At 38.1% G+C, this 24,480-nt stretch overlaps 1 protein-coding gene across 1 annotated transcript; it reads left to right on the top strand.

Annotated features, from left to right (window-relative positions):
* Positions 1 to 12,707: 12,707 nt before the first annotated feature.
* Positions 12,708 to 19,659, top strand: LOC139727477 (C-type lectin lectoxin-Thr1-like). Its single transcript, XM_071638452.1, has 3 exons — positions 12,708 to 12,743; positions 17,128 to 17,397; positions 19,443 to 19,659. The coding sequence occupies exons 2-3, from the start codon at positions 17,149 to 17,151 to the stop codon at positions 19,650 to 19,652; spliced, it is 459 nt and encodes a 152-aa protein (XP_071494553.1). The 5' UTR covers positions 12,708 to 12,743; positions 17,128 to 17,148; the 3' UTR covers positions 19,653 to 19,659.
* Positions 19,660 to 24,480: the final 4,821 nt, after the last annotated feature.

Raw genomic sequence — 24,480 nt, 5'->3', positions numbered from 1 at the left:
GGAATTCTAACCTCAACTCATACTGTACCATCCTCTTAAGGTCTTCTTATCATTGACTGAAACTCTTATGTTCCCTCATATTAGTAAGGGCTTTAAAATTCCATAGCAACTGCTATGTAATTCAATGATATAGTGATGAGGCATTCCCGAGAATTCGAAATTAGAAAACTCATTAACTACATTTTCCTGATGAGTGTTTTTGCATATATATATATATATATATATATATATATATATATCGTTGCTGGGGTGACAAGACCTGGTATCTGCAATTTTGGTAAAAATGACTTTTTTTGATAAATGGTCAAATAATAGGTTATGTGATGTCCTGTCCAAAATCCCAACTGTATTACTCCAAAAATGAAGCCACCACGGCATGTCAAAGGAAAGGCTACTCAGTATCCCATTCGCCACAGTGCTTTGACCACCATGTTTTTTGGCTCTCCTGAACAGTTGACATTTTGTAGATACGAGGTCTTGTCACCCCAGCGACGATACATATTATATAATTTACTCTCTAAAAGGATCGAGTGAAAATATTCACTCTTAATGGAGTTAATTTTGAGTGAAAATGTTCATTTTCAATCGTTTTGGAGTGACCTCAGGGATTACTCGAAGATTTTGAAGTGATCCCTGAGGTCACTCCTTCAAGAGTGAATATTTTCACTCTATTTTTTCTTCGAGAGTAAATACGTAATTATGTATAGATTCATATTTCTATACAAAATGTATTCACATATACATACAATATATATCTATATATATATATATATATATATATATATATTATATATAGGCATACAGACATGTATGTAAATGATATGTATATATATATATATATATATATATATATAGGCATACAGACATGTATGTAAATGATATGTATATATATACATATATATATATATATATATATATATATATATATATATATATGTTTATGATGTGTATGATACATAATATGTGACCGTGTACCTCAAAACGAACATAAAGTCGCACACATTGATTTTGCTTGAGGACTGAAAATAAGTGAAATGGGTGAACCTAGCTGAACTTGACATTTTCATATTTTCTGAAAGAGCGGGTCTTCTTTTACATTATGCTAAAATTTGGTATCATAAAACGGGCAGGAAAGTGTGTGTTTTTTTAGCAGTTTATCTCGAACATTTTTGGTAGAATAGTGTGATTAGGTGTGTCTTTAGAATCCCTTTTTCATTTCTGAAAAACCTTGTCCACACTCTTCACTTTCAACCCTGCTTTGAAAGTTGGCATTAATTATGGACAAAATGTGTTAATGAGGCAAGCTTAATTTCAGTTTAATCTAATAATCTCTTCACTGTTGTTACTCTGGTGGTTTACTTCCTGTTTTTGTCCCATTCATCGCATAGCCAGCACGGTTTGGTAAAGATTAAGCGCTTGAATAGACAATGTACTTCAGAGCCTCTTTTCTCAGTTCACATTTTTCCTGAGTTTGTGCTTTCTTTCCAATATTTAGATAGGTTAGGAGAGTCCATTTGATTTGAGTTATACATCATTTTAAAGCTTAAAGTCTGCTTTTTCAGAATATGGTCGTAACTAAAAATTCATGTCTGGCGACTTTTTGTTTGTTTTGAGGTGCAGGGTCACATATATTACACTAACACTGTATATACGAACTACTTGAATGAAGAATCGTGATCAGATATTTTTCACCTTGAAGATCACTACGTCATAAAAGCCGTAAAACTTTTTGCATTACACTGCACAATCACTCTAATCAATACTGCACATCAATCTGCTGTTGTCATAATGAAATTATCAAAAACCTTTCATGCTATCACTAATGAACCTGCCGAGCAAGACACACACACACACACACACACACACACACACACACACACACACACACACATATATATATATATATATATATATATATATATATATATTATATACACGTCCATTATATTCGCGTAATCATTGAGGTAACAAGGACAACATAACTTCAAACAAGCGCAAACAAGAATGATAATAACAGACATCGATCTGAATATTTGTGTGCTTGTGAGCACGGCAGCACGAATACGAGTATCATATTTTGTAACAGGCACTTTTGAAACTTTTAAACGAGAAGAATTATCACTTTAGATAAATCGGTAATATGTGCACAAAGAAAAATCAGTGGAAAGTCGTTCCCTGCCAACCCAATCATTTTCCTGCAGATTATCTACAGACTATCATCCTCATTGTCCTTTATAAATGGATACAATAAACGTTAATTATGCAGAAAAATGCAAAGTTTCCATTCTTCGTGTTCTTCTTTTCGTGTGATTTGCTCTCTGGTTAGCACCTTCACTGGAATGCTCTCCTCGCACATATAATTATGTCTCTGAATTAATTGCCAATAGATAGTTGTTTGTGACCTTGTATCACAAAACCAACAAATAAAAAAGTTGCCAGACACGGATTTATAGTGAAGGGCATGTTCCGAAATGGCAAGACTCTGAGCTTTGTAATGATGTATAACTAAGTTTAAATTGACTTTCCTAACCTACCTAAATATTGGAAACAAAGCACACACTCTGGAAAAGTGTAATCTGAGAAAAGAGACTCTGAAGGGCAGGTTCTATTCCAGCACTTGGCGCGTGGAGGCTGTGCAATGAATGGGGGAAAAAAAGCAGGATGCAACCCACCATAGCAACAACAATGAAGGAAATATCAGAAAAAAAGCATGCTCTATTGACACATTTTGTCCATGATTAGTTTACTACTAACTCCCAAGGCAGTAGCAATATCCTTTCAAAACATGGAAGTATTATCTGTTTTGAAGAAGTAAAGTAATCAACTGCTCACAATAGCAACGATGTGCATCCGTAATACATTTTTGTTACAGGAGGCGGTGTTTCGGTGTGCGGTCAATATGTGAACATCAGTCAAAGAGGAAGATTTTGAAAAAAAAAAAGATATTACTATCATGAACTGCAGTTTGTACGAGTGTTAGAGTAGATGCAGGTAATTTGTGATTTAAAGACTGCTTGGTGTGATAATCACCTCAGACGTGCACATATGCATTGTATGATAAGAGGCAAACTTAAGAATATTTTGGTAATGATTAACCTATAGGGGGCAAAAGACTTCATCAACGTGGCTGGGAGAGGACTTTGTCGACGATGACTATGATGATGAAGATGACGATGAGAGTGAAAGCGGTAAAGAAGACGATGAAGATGGAAGCGATGATGAAAACTACGACAGCGACAATCTGGATGATGGCCAGAGGTCGTATTCCTCAGAGGAAACAAAATCAAGATTCACCAGCTACTCTATGACATCGTCCGTCATGAGAAGAAACGATGGCCTGACTCTCCTGGATGACAGGTTTGAAAAGGTAAGAACGTTTGTTGACCCTGCTCTTTAATGCATTCACTCTTTGTGTGCCATGGTGTAAACCCCCCAGTGTGCCACATTATTCCTTTAAATTACCCTAAAAGGGCCGGGCTCTTTTGGCTATGCTCAGACCAGGGGGGATGGATCCCCCCCTACCCCGAGATCTCTGCCATCGGTGGTGCAATCGCGATGAAATTTTGCATGAGTGAGACCCACGTCATACTCTACGAAATTGTGTCATACGATTTTTTTGAAACAATCAATTTCTAATTTTAAATAATTAATTATGCAAATTAAGCTCAAGATCATATTTTAGCCTAATTAGAAGCATTGACAGTCTAATTTTTGATCTGTAAATCTGTTTTAATAGCATATTCAACAATTGTACATCACAAAAACTTCCAAAACTCATTTCAATTCTTATGTATTTTATTGTTTTCAGAATTTCTTATGTATTTCCTTGTTTTTCAACTTTTTAAAATTTTTTTTATTGGAAATTGTCACTGACCACTTTTCTACCATAATTAGCAAAAAATTAATCAATGAAAGTGATTAATTGTAAACATAATCAGGTTTTTATGACTTTCATGACAGAGCACTGTTTTATAGGAAATGTACAAAAAAATCACAAAATTGTGCCCATTTTGGGGCAACATTCCGTTACAAAAATGGGCGTGGCTTTGCAAAAGTATGCGCGGACGTTGCAAATTTGATCTCAAAAGTTGTGCGAGACTTGAACAGACAAAATCAAGAAGCCTCGCGACGAGGCCTTCTCGCGTTACAAAATTATAGCGCGAAACGTCAAGGGGAGAGGTCACTTCTTGAGCACTACCCCTCCCCCCCCCCCCCCCCCCACCCCAAACTATGAAAGTCCCAGTAGCGTAGTGAGAGAGGGTTGGCCAGACTCGAATCAATCTTCATTTGCTGCCCATGGGGTTACATTAAAAAACTACGCCTACAGGAATACAATTGCGTGCCAGTAATACTGAAGAGCAGGCATTGATTTGTGTTGGTCAAAACTCCAGGCAAGATTCTTTTATAAGTTTCTTTGGCTGCGTGTGTGCTGCATACACAGCTGTACACAATTCGTTACAGAGATCCCAATGTGTCAGGCCAACCTTCCCATTTCACAGTCTCCCCACGTTACAAGGTTTTTAACCGTGAACTATGTTAGTACTGGCTGTGGTACTGATTTTTGATTGTGTGTTATGTCAATGTGGACTGAAGCCAATAATAATGATAATGACAATGATGATGGTATATAGTACTCATGGTTATTACCTCCGCCCAGGGAGGAGGTCATGTTTTTGTTACCGTTGGTTAGTTAGTTAGTTAGTTTGTCTGTGTGCAAAATAACTAAAAAAGTAGTGAACGGATAGGGATGTAACTTGCAGGAAAGGTTGAGAATGATACAAGTACCAAACGATTAACTTTTGGCAGTGATCCGATAATTTTTGGGGAATTTATGAAGGATTTTTGACATTTTGGCAGGTAGGGTCACTGAACTTTGGAGTTGCAGGCTGCGCGTATTTGAGGTTTGCCTGCGCGCACTAAAGTGCGTGCTCTAGTTTCTGCTGGGGTGAGTCGCGCCGTGCAGCTGAGGGTTTATGACGTAACAAAGGCTTCTATATAGGGAAATCTGGCAACTTTCAGCACACAATGCAGTACGTATGGGTGGAAATCACTGATATCTCTACGGAAGAACAAGATCAGTGGTGAAAATGATTTGCATGCTTGGCGGAGGTCTGCGCTCTCAGAGTGCTTCTCTAGTTAGGATTATTATTATGACAATATTGGTATTTTCGTAATTGTTCTGTTTCTGTCACAGTCGGCGTAATACTCTCACTGCAAAATTTAAGAAATGCATGTGCATCAACAGGTCTAATGTTTTTATTTTCCATTCTCATCGCACTATCTGAGTAGTCATCTTCAACGGGTGAGTTGGATGGATCCCAGATGAAGCTCTCCCAGAAAACGGGCATGCCTCTCCATGTGCTGCCCTCGCCTGGTCCGACGAGGAGACAGCAAGAGCGTGAAGAACTGGAGCAGATGCGGCTCCCTCCAACGGCAACAGTGTCAACAAACAGAAAGAAAGGAGTGAAGGAGTCAGCAGAAGAGAAGAGGGAACGCAAGCAGGCTGTGAAGCTTGCAAGAAAGGTACAGGTGTATGCTACTGATGCTACTGCCCTGATGCAAAGGATATGCCAATGCGTTTCAATGGTTGTCTCCATTCTCATCAGCAGTATTTTCACTTTGACTCCTCTGAAATTTCTGTTTGATATGAAGTTAAACTTTTATTTCTGCAGATAAAACAAATCAACATTTTTTTTTTCCACCCCTGCCCTATCAACAATCAAACAAAACAAAATGAAATATTAAATGGGTTAGTCAAATACCGGTTAGTGATTGGCTAAGCACAGTCACGTGATGGAGGAACATTGGTTGACGTATTTGACGTACTGGTATTTGACTATTAACCCAATGTATAATATAACAGATGATGACTTTTGTTGTCGGTAACATGTACCAAATGTTCCACCCCCAGGGTTTTGAAATGCTGTTTTTGGAGGTTATAAGTCCCTTAATAGCATTTCAAACCCTTCTGGTGGAACATTCGGTATTTTCCCTCCCCCGCCAGTCATCATCTATATAATGTCTTATGAAAAACAATTAATACATGATTTCTAGTTGTGAATCAACTTTGTCTTCATGTATACAGTACATTCTGATCAGTATTTATTTTTTGCCACTTGATCATCTGCCTCTTATTCTTTCAAGGAACACCTTCGGATTGCTTTGTAGATGTGACGGATGTCATGGTAGTATGATTTCATGCTTCCTTTTTTGTTGTTGATGTTTCAAGATAGATTGTAGTTCTTATTGCATTCTTTCAAAACGAGAGCATTGTGCCTTGTTTCCATCACATAGTTAATAATTATCCCACAAGGTTAAGTCGCAGTGAGACTGACATGTAAGTTTGGGCTTTGTCTGATGTGGCTGTTGATTATGATACAGGGTTTTAACATTTGAGTGTTGTTGCCATGCCAACAGGAGAGGCGGGTGGAGAAGAAGGCCAACAAGAAGGTCTTCAAGGACGAGGAGCAGCGGCAGGAGAAGGTCATGCAGAACGTGCGGCAGAACTTGCAAGGTGTCAAGATTTTATAGCAGGAGGGTTGAATCAAACATTGCCCTACCCTGCCTTGAAGAACTTGCATCAATGATGATTTCGACAGCGCTTCGCCATCAGTGATATCAGCCAAACCGAGAGAGACACAGACCGCCCTGTGGATGAGATCATGGTTTATCAATGACACTGTCCCTGGTTCGAGTTCCCTGCCTGCAGTGATTGTGCACGCAGACAAGCGACATCATCCTTAATGTCAAGTTCGTGGGAGGGGACTTTAAAGCTGTCGCTCCCGTGGCTGCTCTTTCGTAAGCATTCATTGCTTCCCTTGATAGCAGTCACATAGAGCAAACAAAAATGAATATCCAATCAAATCAGCTTGGGGGATACCTCCTTCATCCTGGCCAGAAACAGCAGGAAGAAGTTTGCTATCAACAGAATCAACTGGTCTGAAGAATTTATGAGAATGATGAAGTGTTGCTCCACACAATTTTGTGTATGAAGTTTAGAGCGAAAAGGATGCAATGTGGACGTGAACTATGTGGCAGTGGCATCCACTCTCACCAGGACTTGCTCTTTTTGCATCCAGGATCCATCACAGCTTGTTTGAAAAAAAGAAACAAACAAACAGAGAGACAGACAGACAAAATGATGCACAAGATCCAGAAGAGCATGAATACAGTTAAACTCGCCTAAGTCAACATCGCATATGTCGAATAATCGCGCAAGTCGATGATTTTAAAAAGTCCCGATTTTTCCCCATTGACTTACGTGTAATAATTCACTCACAAGTCGAATTTTGTAAGTCGAATACTTGCCTAAGTCGATGAAATTCCAAGAACACTTTCACGGAAAAACCATTAAATTCACTGTGCCTAAGTCGAATAAGATTTTATTGTGCAATAAATCATTGTCAAAATCACGAGACGCCAGTTTTTGTTTACATAAGAACTAGCCCGACCAGACAGGTGACAAAAAAATGATCTAAAGTATCAAAATTCAAAGCGATCGCATGCGATTGTTGAACTCTCTTCGTGTTTGGAGGTCCTCTGGTACAGCCCTGTTGCGCTAGCGCTACGTACGTACAGCGACTGGGCTGTGTATAGTTGTGCATACAGCGACTGGGCTGTGTATAGTCTGTGTATGTTTGCAGTCTGCGCTGTGCAGTGGATGGATGAAGCTGCTGAGTTTTCAAAGCGGAGAGTAGGGGGAAAGTTACGGGCACGGGTAAATCAGAGGTACACCTCTACACGAATTTCAAGCCACGGTATGGTATAAAACTGGAATCAATCACTGCTCAAATATCGTTCATATTCACTTCCCCAAGGTTTAACAAGGGTGTAAAGTAATCGGACCTGTGCCAATGCTAATGCACTGTCCATGCAAAGTAATGTTAGCCGCGGCCCTGCCGGGCGACCCGTGCTGCGGCACACCTCTCCAGCTCTCGGCTCCAGAGTAGACAACATACATGTACATTTATACATAATGTATGTGTGGTGTGACTGTTGTTAAGTCGATTTTTTTCGACTTACGCACAAGTCGAAACTCGCCTAAGTCGATGTGTTTTGCTCAGTCCCGAGAAGATCGACTTATGCGAGTTTAACTGTATTTTATTAGGGACAAGAGGATGTGAATGGATGAGCTGTTTCTATCCACATAGTCTACGTGATGTACATGTATCTGAAGTATCCAAGTGTCCACCCAATGGTACCTAAAGATGCTATCTAGCAATTGAATTGTGTGTATCCAATCTCTGCTTGACCCTTATAGTGCTCCATTTTAATATACATGTAGTTATCTGTAACTTGTCTATTGGCACTGGCATTTAATGCACCCCTCCCCCCACCCTATCACGACTGTAATTGAAAGTATGACAACTTCAACTCAATACTGAATTGTGACAGTGCCACAGTTTGGCATGAAAGCCATGTTATGCTGATAGGAATTACATGTACGTCGTTGTATAAGGAGTCTCCAGTCATTGTTGTTCAATGACTTACATTTAGTTTGACACACCAGTGTTGATTGACTAATAAGTATGAAAATATGCCAGCAAATGCTGTTATCAGCCAATTAATCCTCCTGAGGGTCTTTTGCTTCAACATGCTTTTGTTACAGCAGATGCCATGCATTTCTTGGGTAGTGATAGGGTTAAACTTCACTGCAGTCAAGCAATCAAAAGTTAGTATGACTAATTCTTTTACTTCTGCTTCAGTTCATGTCTATTATTTTACACAAGCATCATGAAGGTAAAGTCAGATGGAAAGGTCTGTTAAATGGACAAACATATCATGTACATAATTACAGTGCATGTACTTCAACCCAAAATAAAATTTAGTGAGTGATACAGTGTATAAACCATTTTTTTTTTGGTAAATATTTATTTGTGCATCATTGAAATTCCCCTTTTGATTATGCAGGCCAAATTGGAATTTATGATCTCATATTTACCACCATGCTGTATAACTACAGTTTGTCACTCTTCTTTTTCCCATCTCTCATTCTACACATATATTCGTACTTTTGTGATGCATTCTGCAGTGTGAAGTATGCTACAGTGTACTCTCGTGACAATGACCATGGTTATATTGAAATTCTCGTACAACGAATTCAAATTCAGGTCCCAATTTTATCATGTATATTCATGCACATATAGCAGGTACATGTATATGACCTTGGATCATAAAATCAACAAAAACAGTCACACCCCATGGTTTTATGTGAGGACTCCTGTAAAAGGTGAAAGGTGTCAACCCGGTCAATCTTGAGTTTTTAATTTTCTTCTGAAAGAGCAGCTGTTCTTCTACATTATTCTTAAATTGGGGATTACAAATAATTGTATGAAATGAATGGGAAAGTGTGTTTGCAGCAGTTTTTCTACAACCCTTTTTTTGTAAAGTAGTGTGATCAGGTACAAATGTCTTAGAGGCCCCTTTTCATTTCTTGAAAATCCTTTGCATACTCTTCACTTTCAACTCTTATAATTTTAGAAAGGATAATGCTACCACTTTGAAAGTTGACATTACCGGTAATCATGGACAGAATGTGTTAATAGAGCATGCTCAATTTCAGCTTAAATCAGATAGTCCCTTCAGTGTAGTTGCCACAGTTGTTTACATTGTGTTTTTGTCCCATTCATTGCCCAGCAAGCATGGCTTGGTAATGATTACGTGCTTGAATAAACCCTCTACTTCAGAGCCTCTTTTGTCAGTTCTTATTTTTCCAGAGTGTGAGCTTTCTTTCCAATATTCCTTTTAGCTAGGTAAGGAGAGTCCATTGGAATTGAGCTATACATCAGTTTAAAGCTTAGAGTCTGCCCTTTCAGAATCTGCCCTCAACTGAAAATCCATGTCTGGCGACTTTTTGTTGGTTTTGTGATGCAGGATCACATATTATGATAACACACTATACTGTTCGGTTATAATTAAATTTTTAAAGTGTGGAAGAAAACCGCTGGCCCCGAGGACTTTGTTATAACAGGAGTACACTATGATAATTTGCACGCTATTGTAAATTATCATTGTGTTTCTTGTTAATCTGTACAAAGTGTGCTTACTTACGATCCTGATTACAGTGTATATACAGCGTAGATCTCCTTTGGCAATTCTACTCGGCAATGATCCTGATCCCCATGTACCCCATCACCAAAAAAATAATAATCAAATCATTGCTACCTCCCTGATTAAAAGAGAAAGAAAGAAAGAAAGAAGAAAAAATAACCAGGACCTTAAATTGTAACAATGCATTGGTCGGCTACACTGCAAGCCGACATACGGAAAACATAGGCCTAATGGTTAGCTGAAAATGTATTTCTTTTGACTTCAGTTTTAGTATTGAAGCAGCATTCTTGGCGTACCAGCCCTGGCTGGAAGGTCAAAATCAAATTGAATTATACTGCACAAGTTGATCCCAGTGTACCATTAGGTGTAATTGGTGATCGGTTGTTTTGATTTACAGATTTTTTTTTCTTTTTTTTTTGGCTTGTATGAGTGATATAAAAAAACAAAAAACACACACACACAGAGTTTTTGCAATTGCAATATCCTGTTGTGTAAGGTTCTGTTTCTTGAGAAAGATGCAGTGTACAAATCAACAGGCAATATATTTCAGGATTAGTGACTACATGTATTAACTGTACCAAGTTTTGTAAACGTTGGCTCATATGCAGTGTGGTTGCAGATGTTGCGGCACATGCGACAATGTATAATTATGCTCACATAAAGTACCTATTTTTAAGATGCATTTAAAGATGCAGTGTACAAATCAACAGACAATAAATTTCAGGATTAGTGACTGTTGCCAAGTTTTAAAAACTTTGGCTCATATGCAGTGTGGTTGCAGATGTTGCAGCACATGCGACAATGTATATGCACACATACAGTTCCTGTTTTTACATTACAAATGCTACATAGTCTGAGATAAGAAATAGCACATCTTTTTATCCTCATCGTGCATGACATCTTACGACTGTGTAGATAGGGCATTCCATATTTATCATTACCATCATAATCATCATCACTTTTATGTTTAATCTCCGAATTTTCTTTTTGTTTTTCATCCTGGCTATACAGTCCATGGTGGCTATGGCATTGCCCAATTTGATGGTGTCTCATCTCTAGCAACTTGCATCTTACTTCCCCATCTGAATAAACACACTTCTGGTTATCTAGATTAAAACCACGTATAGGAGTGGCAAACTTTGGCGAAAGTTGGCAAACCGCCTACATTTCTTGGGGGGGGGGGGGGGGTCCAGGGGCAATATCTACGCAGATAGAAATGACGCCATCATGTTAACACGTTAGTCTGTTTGATGGCAGCATGCACCTGTTAAGTCTCACAGCTCTGATGTCTCAGAAAACGCAGACAGGGGAAAGAGACTGGAAATTCCAACGAGACAAATTCGTGACATTAAGGTGGTCACTGGTGGCGTTTGGTCGTATGTTTGTTTGTTCGTTTGTTGTGTTTCTTGGCCTAATACAATGTAGTTCCTCTTGGTAATGGTACATAAGAAATGATTACTTGCAATGCTCCGATAGTAACGAGCCAAACCAAGTGATAGAGACACACCTGGTTGAGTATGGCAATCCGTTACCATCATCATCATCATCATCATTATTATCCTTGTTACTCTTTTTATCATTTTTTCCCCTTTCCTGTATGTACTTAGATTTACCCAACTTGATGGTGTCTCACGTACCTCTCGCCACTTTCATCTCCGTTCCCCGGTCCCTCATCCGAATAAACTCACTTCTATAGAAAATGACGTTTTAGTAATCTGAAATGAAACCCCGAACTAATGGCAAACTTTCGGCTGAAGCTAGCAAGAAACTTTTGTTTGAAGTTGATGTAAACCGCCAGAAGGGTGAAATGATAGTGAGGGGGGGGGGGGGGGGCAATATTTACCCAGATTAAAACGCCGTTATAAGCAATCGTTGACACATTAACTTTTAAGTTTGTTTGTTTGCGGGTGCACATGCCTGAAACCCGCAGATAACAACATGAGTCAACAATAACACACACACACAAGTTTCAAGGCAAACTTACTCTGAAAACTTTACTAAATTGAGTTTTAAAGGAGACGACGATAAGAAAACATGCTTATTCTTACCTGTTACTTTAGTTTATTCCGTGTGACCTTCGTGAGAGCTTTGATAATGATCCGTTTTTTCAGCTACGAGCGACATACGGGGACTGCGAAGTACCTATGTTACAGCTGCGAAGTATCCTCGTATATGAATTGCCTGAGAGGTGCTGCCGCTTACTGGCGTTCTACTTGTACCTCTGCGGGCAACCCCCCACGACACCCGAAACGAGTTTTTAGCACTCTCATGGCCTTGCCACAACGTGTCTGTTGACATGAACACATAACTACATAAATTACATAAATTGTGCATAAATTACATAAATTTTATATAATTTGCGAGTGTGCATGTGATTACGACTGTGTTTATGTACGTCTGTCAGTATGTGTGTCTTTCAACACAGGCACGTTTACTTTATCATGTGTGAGTCACATGCATTTCATTATCTGCAAATTGATCATAAACTGTTCCTTGCTTCAATATTAACAAAACATCTATGGATGCACTTTTTGTGAGAACATCGCAGCTTGACTGTTTTTGTGAGAGATAAAGCGCTGCATGTTTTCAAGTGCCGAATCCTTATTAACGAAGAACCTGGGTAGATTGTGTCATTCAACTTCTCCTCCTCGTCCTCACAGCATCGTCAACTTTCCAGTCAGCGATCAGGACCGGTATGTTTTACCATAATAACATAATGATAATTGTTAATGGTTTATAGTTGCTGTATAGACCTATCATATTTGTCTATACAGGTAGGGGTCCTATTGGGTAGATACTACATAAACAGATTGATAGACTGATTATAATAATACTGTATAGATACTGTACTTGTCTGTGGGAGTGTTTATGTAAATTTTGGGTGCATGAATGGTATTTTTTTTTTACCATACAACATAAATGGTTCATGTACAGACCTAACATGTACAGGTATTAGGTAGATACTACATAGACAGATTGATAGATTGATTATGTACCTGTGTGAGTGTGTTTGTGTAAATTCTGGGTGCATGGATGCATTTTATTTATGTAACGTTTACACGTGTGCGTGCTTGCAAGTGTGTGCTAGGGATGAATCCTTTTGATTTTCTAAATACTGTTTTATTAAAATAACTAACAATTATCAACTTACAGGTTTTTAGGTATCAAAACGACCACAACAACACATCATAAAGATACGCGATCATAAGCTGACTTCTAAAAGCACACACTACACTACTCGTGTTTCGACACAAAAGGTCCATAAACATTGATAAAGCCATGGTTCATATAGGCCTAAACAAAATATCTATTCATCCTCGATGTTATCATTCACGCAGTCACGCATTCGCAATGTGTCGATGGCATTGATTTTTGGTCAAACCAAGGACCCAGCTAACATTTTGACGTTTTCTGAACGTTCTTGAAACGTTCCAAGTTCGTTATTTGGACGTTTTGTCAAAACGTTTTCAGAATGTCTTTTTGTGGAAGATTTTCGCCGTGTTTAAAACATTTCAAATGGAGGCGTTCTGAAAATGTTTTTAAAACGTTTAAAAAATCAATTAAAACTTTCCGGAATTTTAAAGTCCTGCAAAAAAAGCCTTTTGGACGTTATAGACGTCAATAAAAACTTTAACGAATATTCAAAATGTTCTGTGGTCGTTCTGCGGACGTCCAGAAAACCTTTGAAAACCATCTAGAACGTTCAAAAAACGTGTTAAGAACGTCTTAAAAAGTAGTACCGTTCCAGAACGTTTAGAGAACCTTTCATATCTGTCTAGAACGTCCAGAAAACCTTTAAAGAACGTCTAATGTTTATTTCTTATTGGGTATATATATAAAAAAACAAAACATTTATAGGTGATGAGATTATTCAGGCATAATCTGGGATTAATGTGCCCTAATCCTAAGCCTTTATAATCCTATTCTAACCTGTTCCTGATGTCCTACCACCTATACCTGTGTACATCCTTTTCCCAACTGATGAATCTATATCGCATTCTTTTATATACATTGTGATATACCAGCAAAATGTTGAGATGTATGAAGACATAATGGTCTCTAAAGTTAGATCACACACACACCAGCAGGCCTATTAACATAATTCAAGGATTATGAAAATACCTCCTTATAACACAATTTGAATTTGTGAATAACTGAACAACAACGTAGGTAAGTTTATTTCTAACACAGAAAGTTTGAACCCAGCATAAATCTTTAGATTTTAATTTCTTTTATCTATTTGCACTACTTTTCAAATCGTATAATTTAAATACACTGTGTACATGTATTCATAAATAGGCTTGAATATTCATGATAAAGAAACCTATGACGAATACGTAGCGGACCAAATAAAAACGTTTTTTAAACGTTCATTAAAGACGAAGTCGACGTAGCAAACCTAATAAAAAGTTTTGTGGACATTTATAAAGGATGGACGCGTTGCAGACATAATAAAAACGTTTTGTAACGTCCATTGACGTTTTTAAAACGTTTTCCAAAAAAGTGTGCTTTGCTGTAAATGCTATGTCCCAACTTCGACGTTGTATGTACGTTTAAAAACCTCCATTTTACATACGAAGACGTACGGAACCTTAAAAAAGAAACGTTTAGGAAACGTTCTGAAAACGTTATGTGTTTGCAGAGAAGAGCATTATTACAATTCAAACCACACATATATCATTGTAATTTTTGTATACCACGCCATACATATCAATCTCTATCTTTTGCTCCCACATCTATCGTCGCCGAGATTTTATTTTGTTCAATCATCAAGAATTTGTAGGACATAAACATGGATTTCTTAATGAAGTAAATCAGTGATATAACTATATAGTTCATGTATACTTCCCAAGTTTTCATCTCATTATTTAAAGTCACCCTTAAACAGCACCCATGTCATATTGCACGATGGTTTAATACGAATGCTCGTCACGAGACCGACACCCACGAGTTATACAGCTCACAAGTCATACTGCTCATGAGTCCTACATCCCACAGGTCATAAAACCCACTAGTTATACAGCCCACGAGTTCAACGCTAAAGCGAACAAAGCTCGACATCAAGTAAAATAGGGTTACCTTATACCGCCCATGTGTTCGACACTATTAGGCATGTAAAGCCCATAAGTTCGACATGAAGCAAAGACGGTTCAGGTACGAGACCAACACGACGCAAATATGGCTCACGAGACCGACTCACACTACGCAAAAGAGGTTCACTAGACCGTCAGTGGGCAAAATGAAGGCCACCGAAACAGACAGCATGAGCAACGCCATCTATAAAACCTATGAAGAGTGCGTACTTGTAAAGGCTGTCCTGATATTGATATAAGGAAGAAATGAGTGATGGGAAAGGGTAGTTGCTATGAGGTACGTTACCACGTCAGTTGCCCTCTCTCACCTCCGAGAATTTTCAACGTGTTCAAGATCTTTATTTGTGTGTGCATCCGGATGTGCTAGCGCTTGTGCAAAAATTGATGAAATTCAATGAAAGTGTGCACTAGATCCTTATACTTCAATTCCTAAAATGCAAAACATCGTCGCTTGCGTATTAACTCCTCAATATTTTTAGATATTCTTGCTCACCCTCCCTTAAAAAAATAGAAAAAAAAAGAAACAACAGTCTGTACACGGCCATGGTTATGACAGTCTAGTGGGATCTGCAAAGAAAATGTAACTGATATTGATATAAAAATTCCTTCATTATTGCCTCATCACAATAATTTTGTACAAGTTTATAACAGTTCTTTATGAAATAAAAATTGAACCTTCACAGTCCAATTTGCTCCTTTTTAAGAGGAAGTAGTGAAATTTATCCCCGAAGTCATTCTGTCCCCTCATACACTCACGTCTACCGCTTGATCTAAACAGGTCTACTGTTTTTGTTGCCTCGGTTGGTGTGGCAAATTACTAGGAAGCTCAACATGCGACATGAGGGCATTCTTTTTCTCAAAGTACAAACAGACGCCTAATAAAAGAAAGGAAGGATGCAAGATGACGTGCTGAATCTCTTTGGGTTGTCAAGGCGCTTTTGGATTCTTCACACAAAACTCCTCGCTTCATCATCCAAATATCTTTTTTGTTTGTGCTGCTAGCCTTGTCTGTACTATTTTTTTCCGTTTCATTTAGTGTATCACCCCAAGAAACAATACACACTTATGTATGCATTTATGTTTAATTCGGTTAGTTGTTTAAGCAATATGTATTATTGGGTTATGTGACCATAAATATGATTTTATTTCTTTTTTTTTTAGTATGTACATTGCACATTTTAACGAGGGGTGGGGGGGGGGGGGACCCGCAATCTACAAGCTTCGCTTTTCAGTGGGTCCCCCATCTCCACGCTCTGATTTATATCGATTTATCATAATGCTTATTTATCATAATATCTATGAATGGGCCCCTTTTAAAGCCTATAATGTATTTTGTTTTCATAGACTACTTTCGTTGAAATTCTTGATTTTCACTTACACTTATACATATGATAATTGGTTATGTTGCGAATTGCGATGGAGACAAATAATAATGAAAAAGATAAACTGAACTGGACTGAAATATTATACGTACATTGAAACCACATTTACCGAGTCGCTTCGCAATAGGAAGGCGCGTGAACCACATTATATTACTGACTTCTCACTTTCGGCAAAACATATTAGCGAGTTTTAACAAGTTACCTTCGCGCCTTCTCGTTCTGAACATTACAGAGTGATGAGTTTTAGCACTTCATCTCCTAGGTCTATTTGCCCTTAACAATTAGCTTAAACGAGTTTCAACAAGAATTGCTTTTGAAGAAGAACTAATTAGGCAAGTTTGAACAAGTCGAACCATTCAGATTTTCTTGTAGTAAGTCTCAACTTCACTGTAGAGCTTCTCTCGACCCCTTTCTTATATACCTACAGGCCCAACTTGAGGATACTTCGGTACATGGGATTGGCAGACATAATATTCATATATCTACAACGAAAAGGGGTTCATGTGTTATTGTTATTACATGTACATGGACCTTTTTTCGTGATTTGAATATTTACAGTCGCCATAACACAGTAATCATGGTTTTGTTTCCTGTCTTGACAGTTTGATTACCCAGTACTCACAATGACCAAGTCCCTGTGTGTGGTGGTCGCCATCCTCGCGTCGTTCTTCCACTGCGTGGTAGCCTGTTGTCCGACGTATTACACGGAGTTCGACTCGAAATGCTACCGCGTATTCGGAGAAAATAAATCATGGTACGATGCGGCTACAACATGCGGTTATGATGGCGCTGACTTGGTTTCAATCCACAGCCCCCTCGAGAACAACTTTGTCTTCAGCTACTGGCACTCCTCGAACGGAAATAAGGGAAATGTAAGTCGTACAGGGAGGTGCTGGAGAAGGAGAGACCAGGGAGGTGTTACAGAGATGGAATGGCAACTCTTCGTAATTCATGCAAACACATGTTTGGGTTCAAGGCGTTACAATGGGATGTCTAGCATTCCATTACGCTTTGAAGTCATGCTCGGCACCGCTCTAGTTGCAAGACGAAGTTCGGACACGAAGAACGCATTTCACCTTTCGTTGAATTACACGCTTTATTTCACCGCAAAATTTTATATGAAATACTCGAATTGATTTAGAATAGTGTAGGAAGGAATTAAATATTATTAAAATGTATTTCTAGTTTCTTCGTAATTCGCAAATCGAAAGGAAATGAAAATTAGGCCCTCTTAAAAACCTTTTTTTTTCTATAATGCGCACATTTCCGCATATTAAATTTTCTATCTTTTAATAAGGGATATTTTGATCTTTCAAATAAAGTACTCCGTTAAAGCGTGTTCCAGCGTGTTTTTAAACTATTTGCTGTTAAAATTGTGAGTTTTTCACTGCATTTTGATTCGCTGCTCCAATTCAAGGTACACAAATTCATTGTTGCCATCACATTGAAAGATAGAGCGAATTCCATTTCTCTAGGAGCAAATATTTCTAGATGTGAGAGCGCTAGTCCCGATTATTGATGCTCTCTTTTGTCAAAGCACATGGGTAACACCTGTAGTTGAACGCATAACTTCTGGGCGGTGCCGCGCATGACTTCAAAGGAGAGCTTTAGTTGCCTCTCCTTCTCTAGCACCTCCCTGGAGAGACAACTACTGCTCTCCTTTGAAGTCACGCGCGGCACCGCCGAGAAGTTATGCGTTCAACTACAGGTGTTACCTATGTGCTTTGACAAAAGAGAGCATCAATAATCAGGACTAGCGCTCTCACATCTAGAAATACTTGCCCCTACTGCAATTCGCTCTCTCTCTCTCAATGTGATGGCAACAATGAATTTGTGTGCCTTGAATTGGAGTAGCGAATAAAAATGCAGTGAAAAACTGACAATATTTTAACAGCAAATAGTTTAAAAGCACGCTGGAACACCCTTTAGCGGGGTACTTTATTTGAAAGATCAAAATATCCCAGATTAAAAGATAGAAAACTAACATGCGGAAATGTGCGCATTTTACAAAAATATTAGGTTTTTAAGAGGGCCTAATTTTCATTTCATTTCGATTTGCGCGTTACGAAGAAACTAGAAATACATGTTTATAGCATTGAATTCTTTCCTAAACTATTCTAAATCAATTCGAGTATTTCATTTAAAATTTTACGGTGAAATAAAGCTTGTAAGTCAACGAAAGGTGAAATGCGTTCTTCGTCTCCGAACTTCGTCTTGCAACTAGAGCGGTGCCGAGCATGACTTCAAAGCGTAGTGGAATGCTAAACATCCCATTGTAACGCCTTGAACCCAAACATGTGTTTGCATGAATTACGAAGAGTTGCCACTCCATCTCTGCAACACCTCCCTGAGCCCTACAACGATTTCTTTTTTTCTGTCTGTCATAGAGGTTATCTGTTTGCGGTTGTGGTTATGTGTGATTGCTTTCGTTTACTGTAGTTGTTTCAAGCTCGAAATTTGAGTTGAACCAAGTCAAAAGTAATATTGTATTCCAACGCATGTAAGCTGCTTATTTTTTTTTTCATTCTGCTTCTTAACAAACTGAAGTTCGCGTTCATTTCAGTACTGCCCCTACGTTTTCAGTAAAAAAGAAACAAAAATGCGAACAATTCTGGTCTATTCGTAATAACCGTTACAATGGTTGGCATAAAGTGCTTCCTACCCCCCCCCTCCCCCTCCAAGGCACACGTTTAATGGGTGACCCATTGCCATTGTAAAGATTAACTTAACCCCCCCTCCCCCTCACAGGCATTATCTCTGCATGTTCGACTTTCGTCATTAAGTTTGGCTGGATAGGAACATTAGTTTGGGATAATTATATATTTTATGGACCAACTCCCTGTATACAATGACACATAACCTGGCACGCGCGCATGAAACATTTTAGTTGCTGAAATTAATAATCATTTTCCCCTAGGGCTTCTGGATCGGGCTGAACGATATTTCGAGTGAAGGAAGTTTCAAATGGGACGGCGGCTGGACGTTCAACTACGCAAACTGGAGGAACGGCGAGCCAAACAACAGGAACGACGAGGATTGCGTTAAAGTCTACAACGACGATGGGCGTTGGAACGACGAGGACTGTCATCAAGAAAAGACCTTCGTGTGCAAGCGCGGCATGATATAAAACGGTGGCAAGAAACAGCGTCTTTAAAGATAGAAAATGTCGGTTACAGCTCGTTATTCCGAAGGTTCGTTGTTCCAATGGTTCGTTATTTCGAAGATTCGTTATTCCGAAGGTTGGTTAATTCGAAAATGTGATGAGGTTTGTTATTCCGAAGGTTCATTAATCCGAAAATGAAATAAGGTTCGTTATTCCGAAGGTTTGTTAAAGGAAAATGGAACAAAGCTCTTTTTCCGAAGGTTCGTTACGGAACCTACCATTTCGGATCAACGAAAGATCGGAATAGCGAATCCTATTTTATTTTGGGATTAACGAGCCTTCGGAATAGCGAACCCTTTTTCATTTCTGGATTAACGACTCTTCGGAATAACGCCACAAATGTTTGAATTAACGAACCTCTAGGTATAGGGAATTTGTGTGTTTCGGATTAACGAACCTTCGGAAAAACGAACCTTCGGAATAGCAGACCTTAGCAGTAACGAACCTTCGGAATAACGAACAGCACCCGAAGAGGTCATAGTCAGTGTTAACAAAATCATCTGTCACCACACCTACCCTCGGCCAGGTTTGAATTCAAACACGATTGCAAATTTAGTAAAAAAATTTAGAAGGAAGAGGCAATGCTAATGTGATATTCTATCAGTGATTTCTTTCAAAATAAGGTATAATGCACAAACTCTACGATTGGATTGCCCATAATTGCAACAATTATGATCACTACGCGTGCATCAAAGGGAGTAATTAAAATGGATTAAAATGATCAGGATGAAAATAGATTTGACAAGCTGACCAAATCGTAAGGTAGTTCCTAATTATTTCTCAGATGGTGTACAATAACATACGCTTTCATTGACCGATAACACGCCCTAGCGATATCTATATCGTTAGCGAATATTTTGATGCCTCCTTTCATGTTTAAATATAAAAAACGCTGGTTGTGTACTGAAATGAGTGAGATAAACTTAAAGTATATTATTATCATCAAATGACGTCTGCTCTATCTGATATTACAAAATAAATATGTGGAATTGTAATAGAAATTCATAAGGTCTAGAGATAAAAAAAATGATTACCCTCGAAGTCAATGATATTAAGAAGGAATATAATGTCACAGTTGATTAATTGTTTGGTAGATATACAAACACAGAAAATGTCTAGAAAAAAAATCGTTGATATAAAGTCAACAAAGTTCTGTAACACAGTCATAATTTACCACAACAGCAATTACAGACGTTCAATATAGAACAATAAAACTCAACCGACTTTCACGAATGAATATGTTATCGTCGCTCTGCTTGAGTTTCAATCATGTCAATGCTTACAATATCTCCTTTTATCCTTCTATTCTTTTGGTTCCTCGTCTTGGATCCCTATTTAGCTAAAAGACTTTGTAATATAGATCATTAGGGATCTTTTCAATCTCTCCTCCAACACTGTCCCCTTCTTTGTTTGTGTTCTTCTTTATAACACTTTGTTCTTCAATCTGTTCTGTTCGTCATGTCTTTTATCGTATCTATAAACATTTCTGTGTGTGTGTGTGTGTGTGTGTGTGTGTGTGTGTGTGTGTGTTTGTGTGTGTTGACATTTCTGATATTGTGAGCGTATGTTCGTATGCCTAATACGTAGGTTGATGGTAATACTCATGGTACTGGTATTGACATTATACAGGTGACCTTCTCCTTTTTTCTTTTTGTTTTTGTATTGTTTTTGATTTTACGTCACCGAGAGCAATAATTTATCAAACGCTGTAGGCCCTACATACATTTTATGGGCCGCCGCGCCGCCGTGCACCGTGCCGACACATAACAATCATTTATAATTATGTAAGGCGAAGAAGTAGACAATGCCAAAGTTTAAAAAAAGGAGAAAAGAAGGGCTTTTCCAGTGAAGCTCTTCATAGACAAGACAACACAAGCCCGTATACTGCAAAACACAAGACATACCTGCATAAAGAGTTGTAGTCTTGTATAGGTTTTCCCATTCATTTTCAAAATGTTTTTCATTCAATTTCACAAATTTTTACTTCAACTTCGTCGCGGAATGTCGGGAATAGGCCAATCCTACTTTCAAATTCGTCTTTCGTCGTTCATTTTCGAATAAAGTCCATTCAATTTAGTCATTTGGCACACATTTTCGTCTTTTACAGTTCAAATTCGTCAGTCTCACTCGCAGCAGCAGACTGCACTCAAAACAGCAGGATCGATTTCGTCTTTTGGCAATCATTTTCGTTAAATTATCATTCATATTCGTCTCAAAGCTCTATCCGGTGTGATTTCCCAGTAAAATGTGAACTACTACAGAAAAAAAACGTAAATAACTTAGTCATTCACGTATTTTTTTTTCTGTAGCCGTTAACATTTTACATTCAGGAGTTAACATACACGCAACACTTTTAGTGCCCCCTCCCCCCCCCCCCACACACACACAGAACCACAGATACACACACACACACAAGCAATCCGAGTACACACTGATACAAACAGACGCATACCGTCTCGCATACGAAAACACTGACAAACGATTTCTAGGTAAACAGGATTAAAGCCATGTTTTCGTGTGTATTGTCTAAGCAAATGGTTAGAGAATAATGTGTAACGATACAATTTACGAGAGAAAGTAAAAATATATCGGCTTAAAGTTGGTTCACCCTCAAAATAAAGAATCGACAACACCCGGCTAATTTGAATGAAAATTCATGAAATTGTGTGAACAAAAACGAATTTGATCTTCACATTCTGCGATCCGTCAGCAGGAGGGGAGAATTTGAATGACAATTGATGATTTTGAATGCTACTATATGCCTTCGAAAATGTTTGTCGAAAAACGAATTACAATGACAATTGACGAAAATGAAGTTAGGATTTGCGTTTCACTTGCTTCTCAGGACGAAAATGAATAATAAATCTTTGAAATCGAATGACAAAAGTGCGAAAGTGGATGGGAAAACCTATATATATATAAATATATTTGTGTGTGTGTGTGTAACCGTTCAAATCTTAAATTCAGGAGTTAATATACACACAAGTGCCCCTCCCTACACACACACAAACACAGAAACACAGATACAGACACGCACACAAGCAGTCCGAGTACACACTGATACAAACAGACGTTCCGTCTCGCATGCGAAAACACTGACAAACGATTTCTAGACGAACATGATTAAGGACAAAATGTTAAGTGTAGAATTGTAGTCTGTTTAATGTCAAAGAATGGATAAAATAATTATGTTTGCTGCTTTCCAGGTTAGGGAATAATGTGTAACGATACAATTTACGAGAGAAAGTGAAAATATGTCGGCTTAAAGTTGGTTCGACCTCAAAATAAAGAATCGACAACATCCGGCTAATTTGAATAAAAAATTCATGAAATAATCGTGTGAACAAAAACGAATTTGATCTTCACATTCTGCGATCCGTCAGCGGGAGGGATGAATTTGAATGACAATTGACGATTTTGAATGCTATGTCCTTGAAAATGTTTGACGAAAAACGAATTACAATGACAATTGACGAAATTGAAGTTGGGATTTGCTTTTCACGTGCTTCTCGGAACGAAATTGAATGATAAGTCTTTGAACTTGAGTGACAAAAGTGCGAAATGGATGGGAAAACCTATACTTCCTCCATACTATTTTTAGCAATCCTGCAGCTCATCTTTGATGTCTGACAATCACATGCCCCACTGTGGCTGACCACGGAAGTCGAATGGCGCCACCTTGTGATCACCGAGAGACCATGATATAAATCAGAGGTTTCGCACAACACTACACAAAGTTGTCATAATTGTTACAACCATTATGAAAACCAGTATACCGTCATTACTCTCATTAGCACCACTGTGTTACTATTGCTATTTCTAATATAGGATTTACAATCTGTAGGCCAACAGTCACAATTTCCTGCACGTTATCATGGAAAGGACTGTATCGCACATTAATTCATTTGACTTCTATTGATAAATTCTCCTTTTCATCACATATGCGGCCTCGAGAATACCGACAAATGTTCCATAGTTTGTCTTACAATACTAATTTCTCATTTTCTTCTGTATTTTTTTTTGTGATTACTTGGATAGGCCGACATTTTTCTTTTCAAAACCAAGGATTCTGTCACTAACGTCATTTGTCAATCAGTGGTAAAGTGCCAACAGGCCCACCATGATTACAAAAAGTAATTAGAACACGAGACTGGGCAGTTAACTTGGACAGGGTGAGACATTTCTTTTCATATTTTTTTTTTGTTAATCATAGCGGTACTTATTAGTGATGTAATTGATTGAATCTTGATTTGAAGGTTTGTGAAAAAGAAAAATGGTAGCAAAATTATACAATGTAGGACACGTAGTTACGTATTAATCAACCACATAAAAGTAATGTGGAGGGTACTATAAATCATTTCAATTCAACATGCATTTGAGTCTTTAGTTCAATTAACGACTTTTTCGTGTATAATTGAAATCTATACGATCTTTATATCTATTTCTACAAGTCCATTTTGATAAAAAATCCATTTTGATAAAAAATCAAATAAAACTGTCTCCTCTCGCAACCATGAACTGGCGTATATTAACACAATGAAATTTCGCACTGTGAAATACAACGGACAAGGTTACTGACTTGTCTTCATATGCATTCACACCATCCAGCATATTAATTTCTTCGTATTTGTATATGCACGTCAGCGTGGGAGTGAGGATGTGATTTTTTAAAGGTAAATGAATAAATAAGCGCTTCTAAAGCTTTTAAACAATAAGAGATATCAGTTTAGATAACCTGATATCATCATTATGATTTCAAAGCAACCACTCTCAGCGGGAAATGATCCCACTC

Source organism: Diadema antillarum, unplaced genomic scaffold, assembly GCF_040938485.1.
Source record: "Diadema antillarum isolate AM-2024a unplaced genomic scaffold, OU_Dant_1.0 seq00000133_RagTag, whole genome shotgun sequence".
Taxonomy (NCBI): domain Eukaryota; kingdom Metazoa; phylum Echinodermata; class Echinoidea; order Diadematoida; family Diadematidae; genus Diadema; species Diadema antillarum.
This window is presented reverse-complemented; position numbering and strand designations above follow the sequence as displayed.

Coding starts and splice junctions, on each gene's coding strand:
- LOC139727477 (XM_071638452.1), top strand. CDS start 17,149: ATGACCAAGTCCCTGTGTGTGGTGGTCGCCATCCTCGCGTCGTTCTTC. Junction 17,398..19,442: donor CGAACGGAAATAAGGGAAAT/GTAAGTCGTACA, acceptor ATTTTCCCCTAG/GGCTTCTGGATCGGGCTGAA.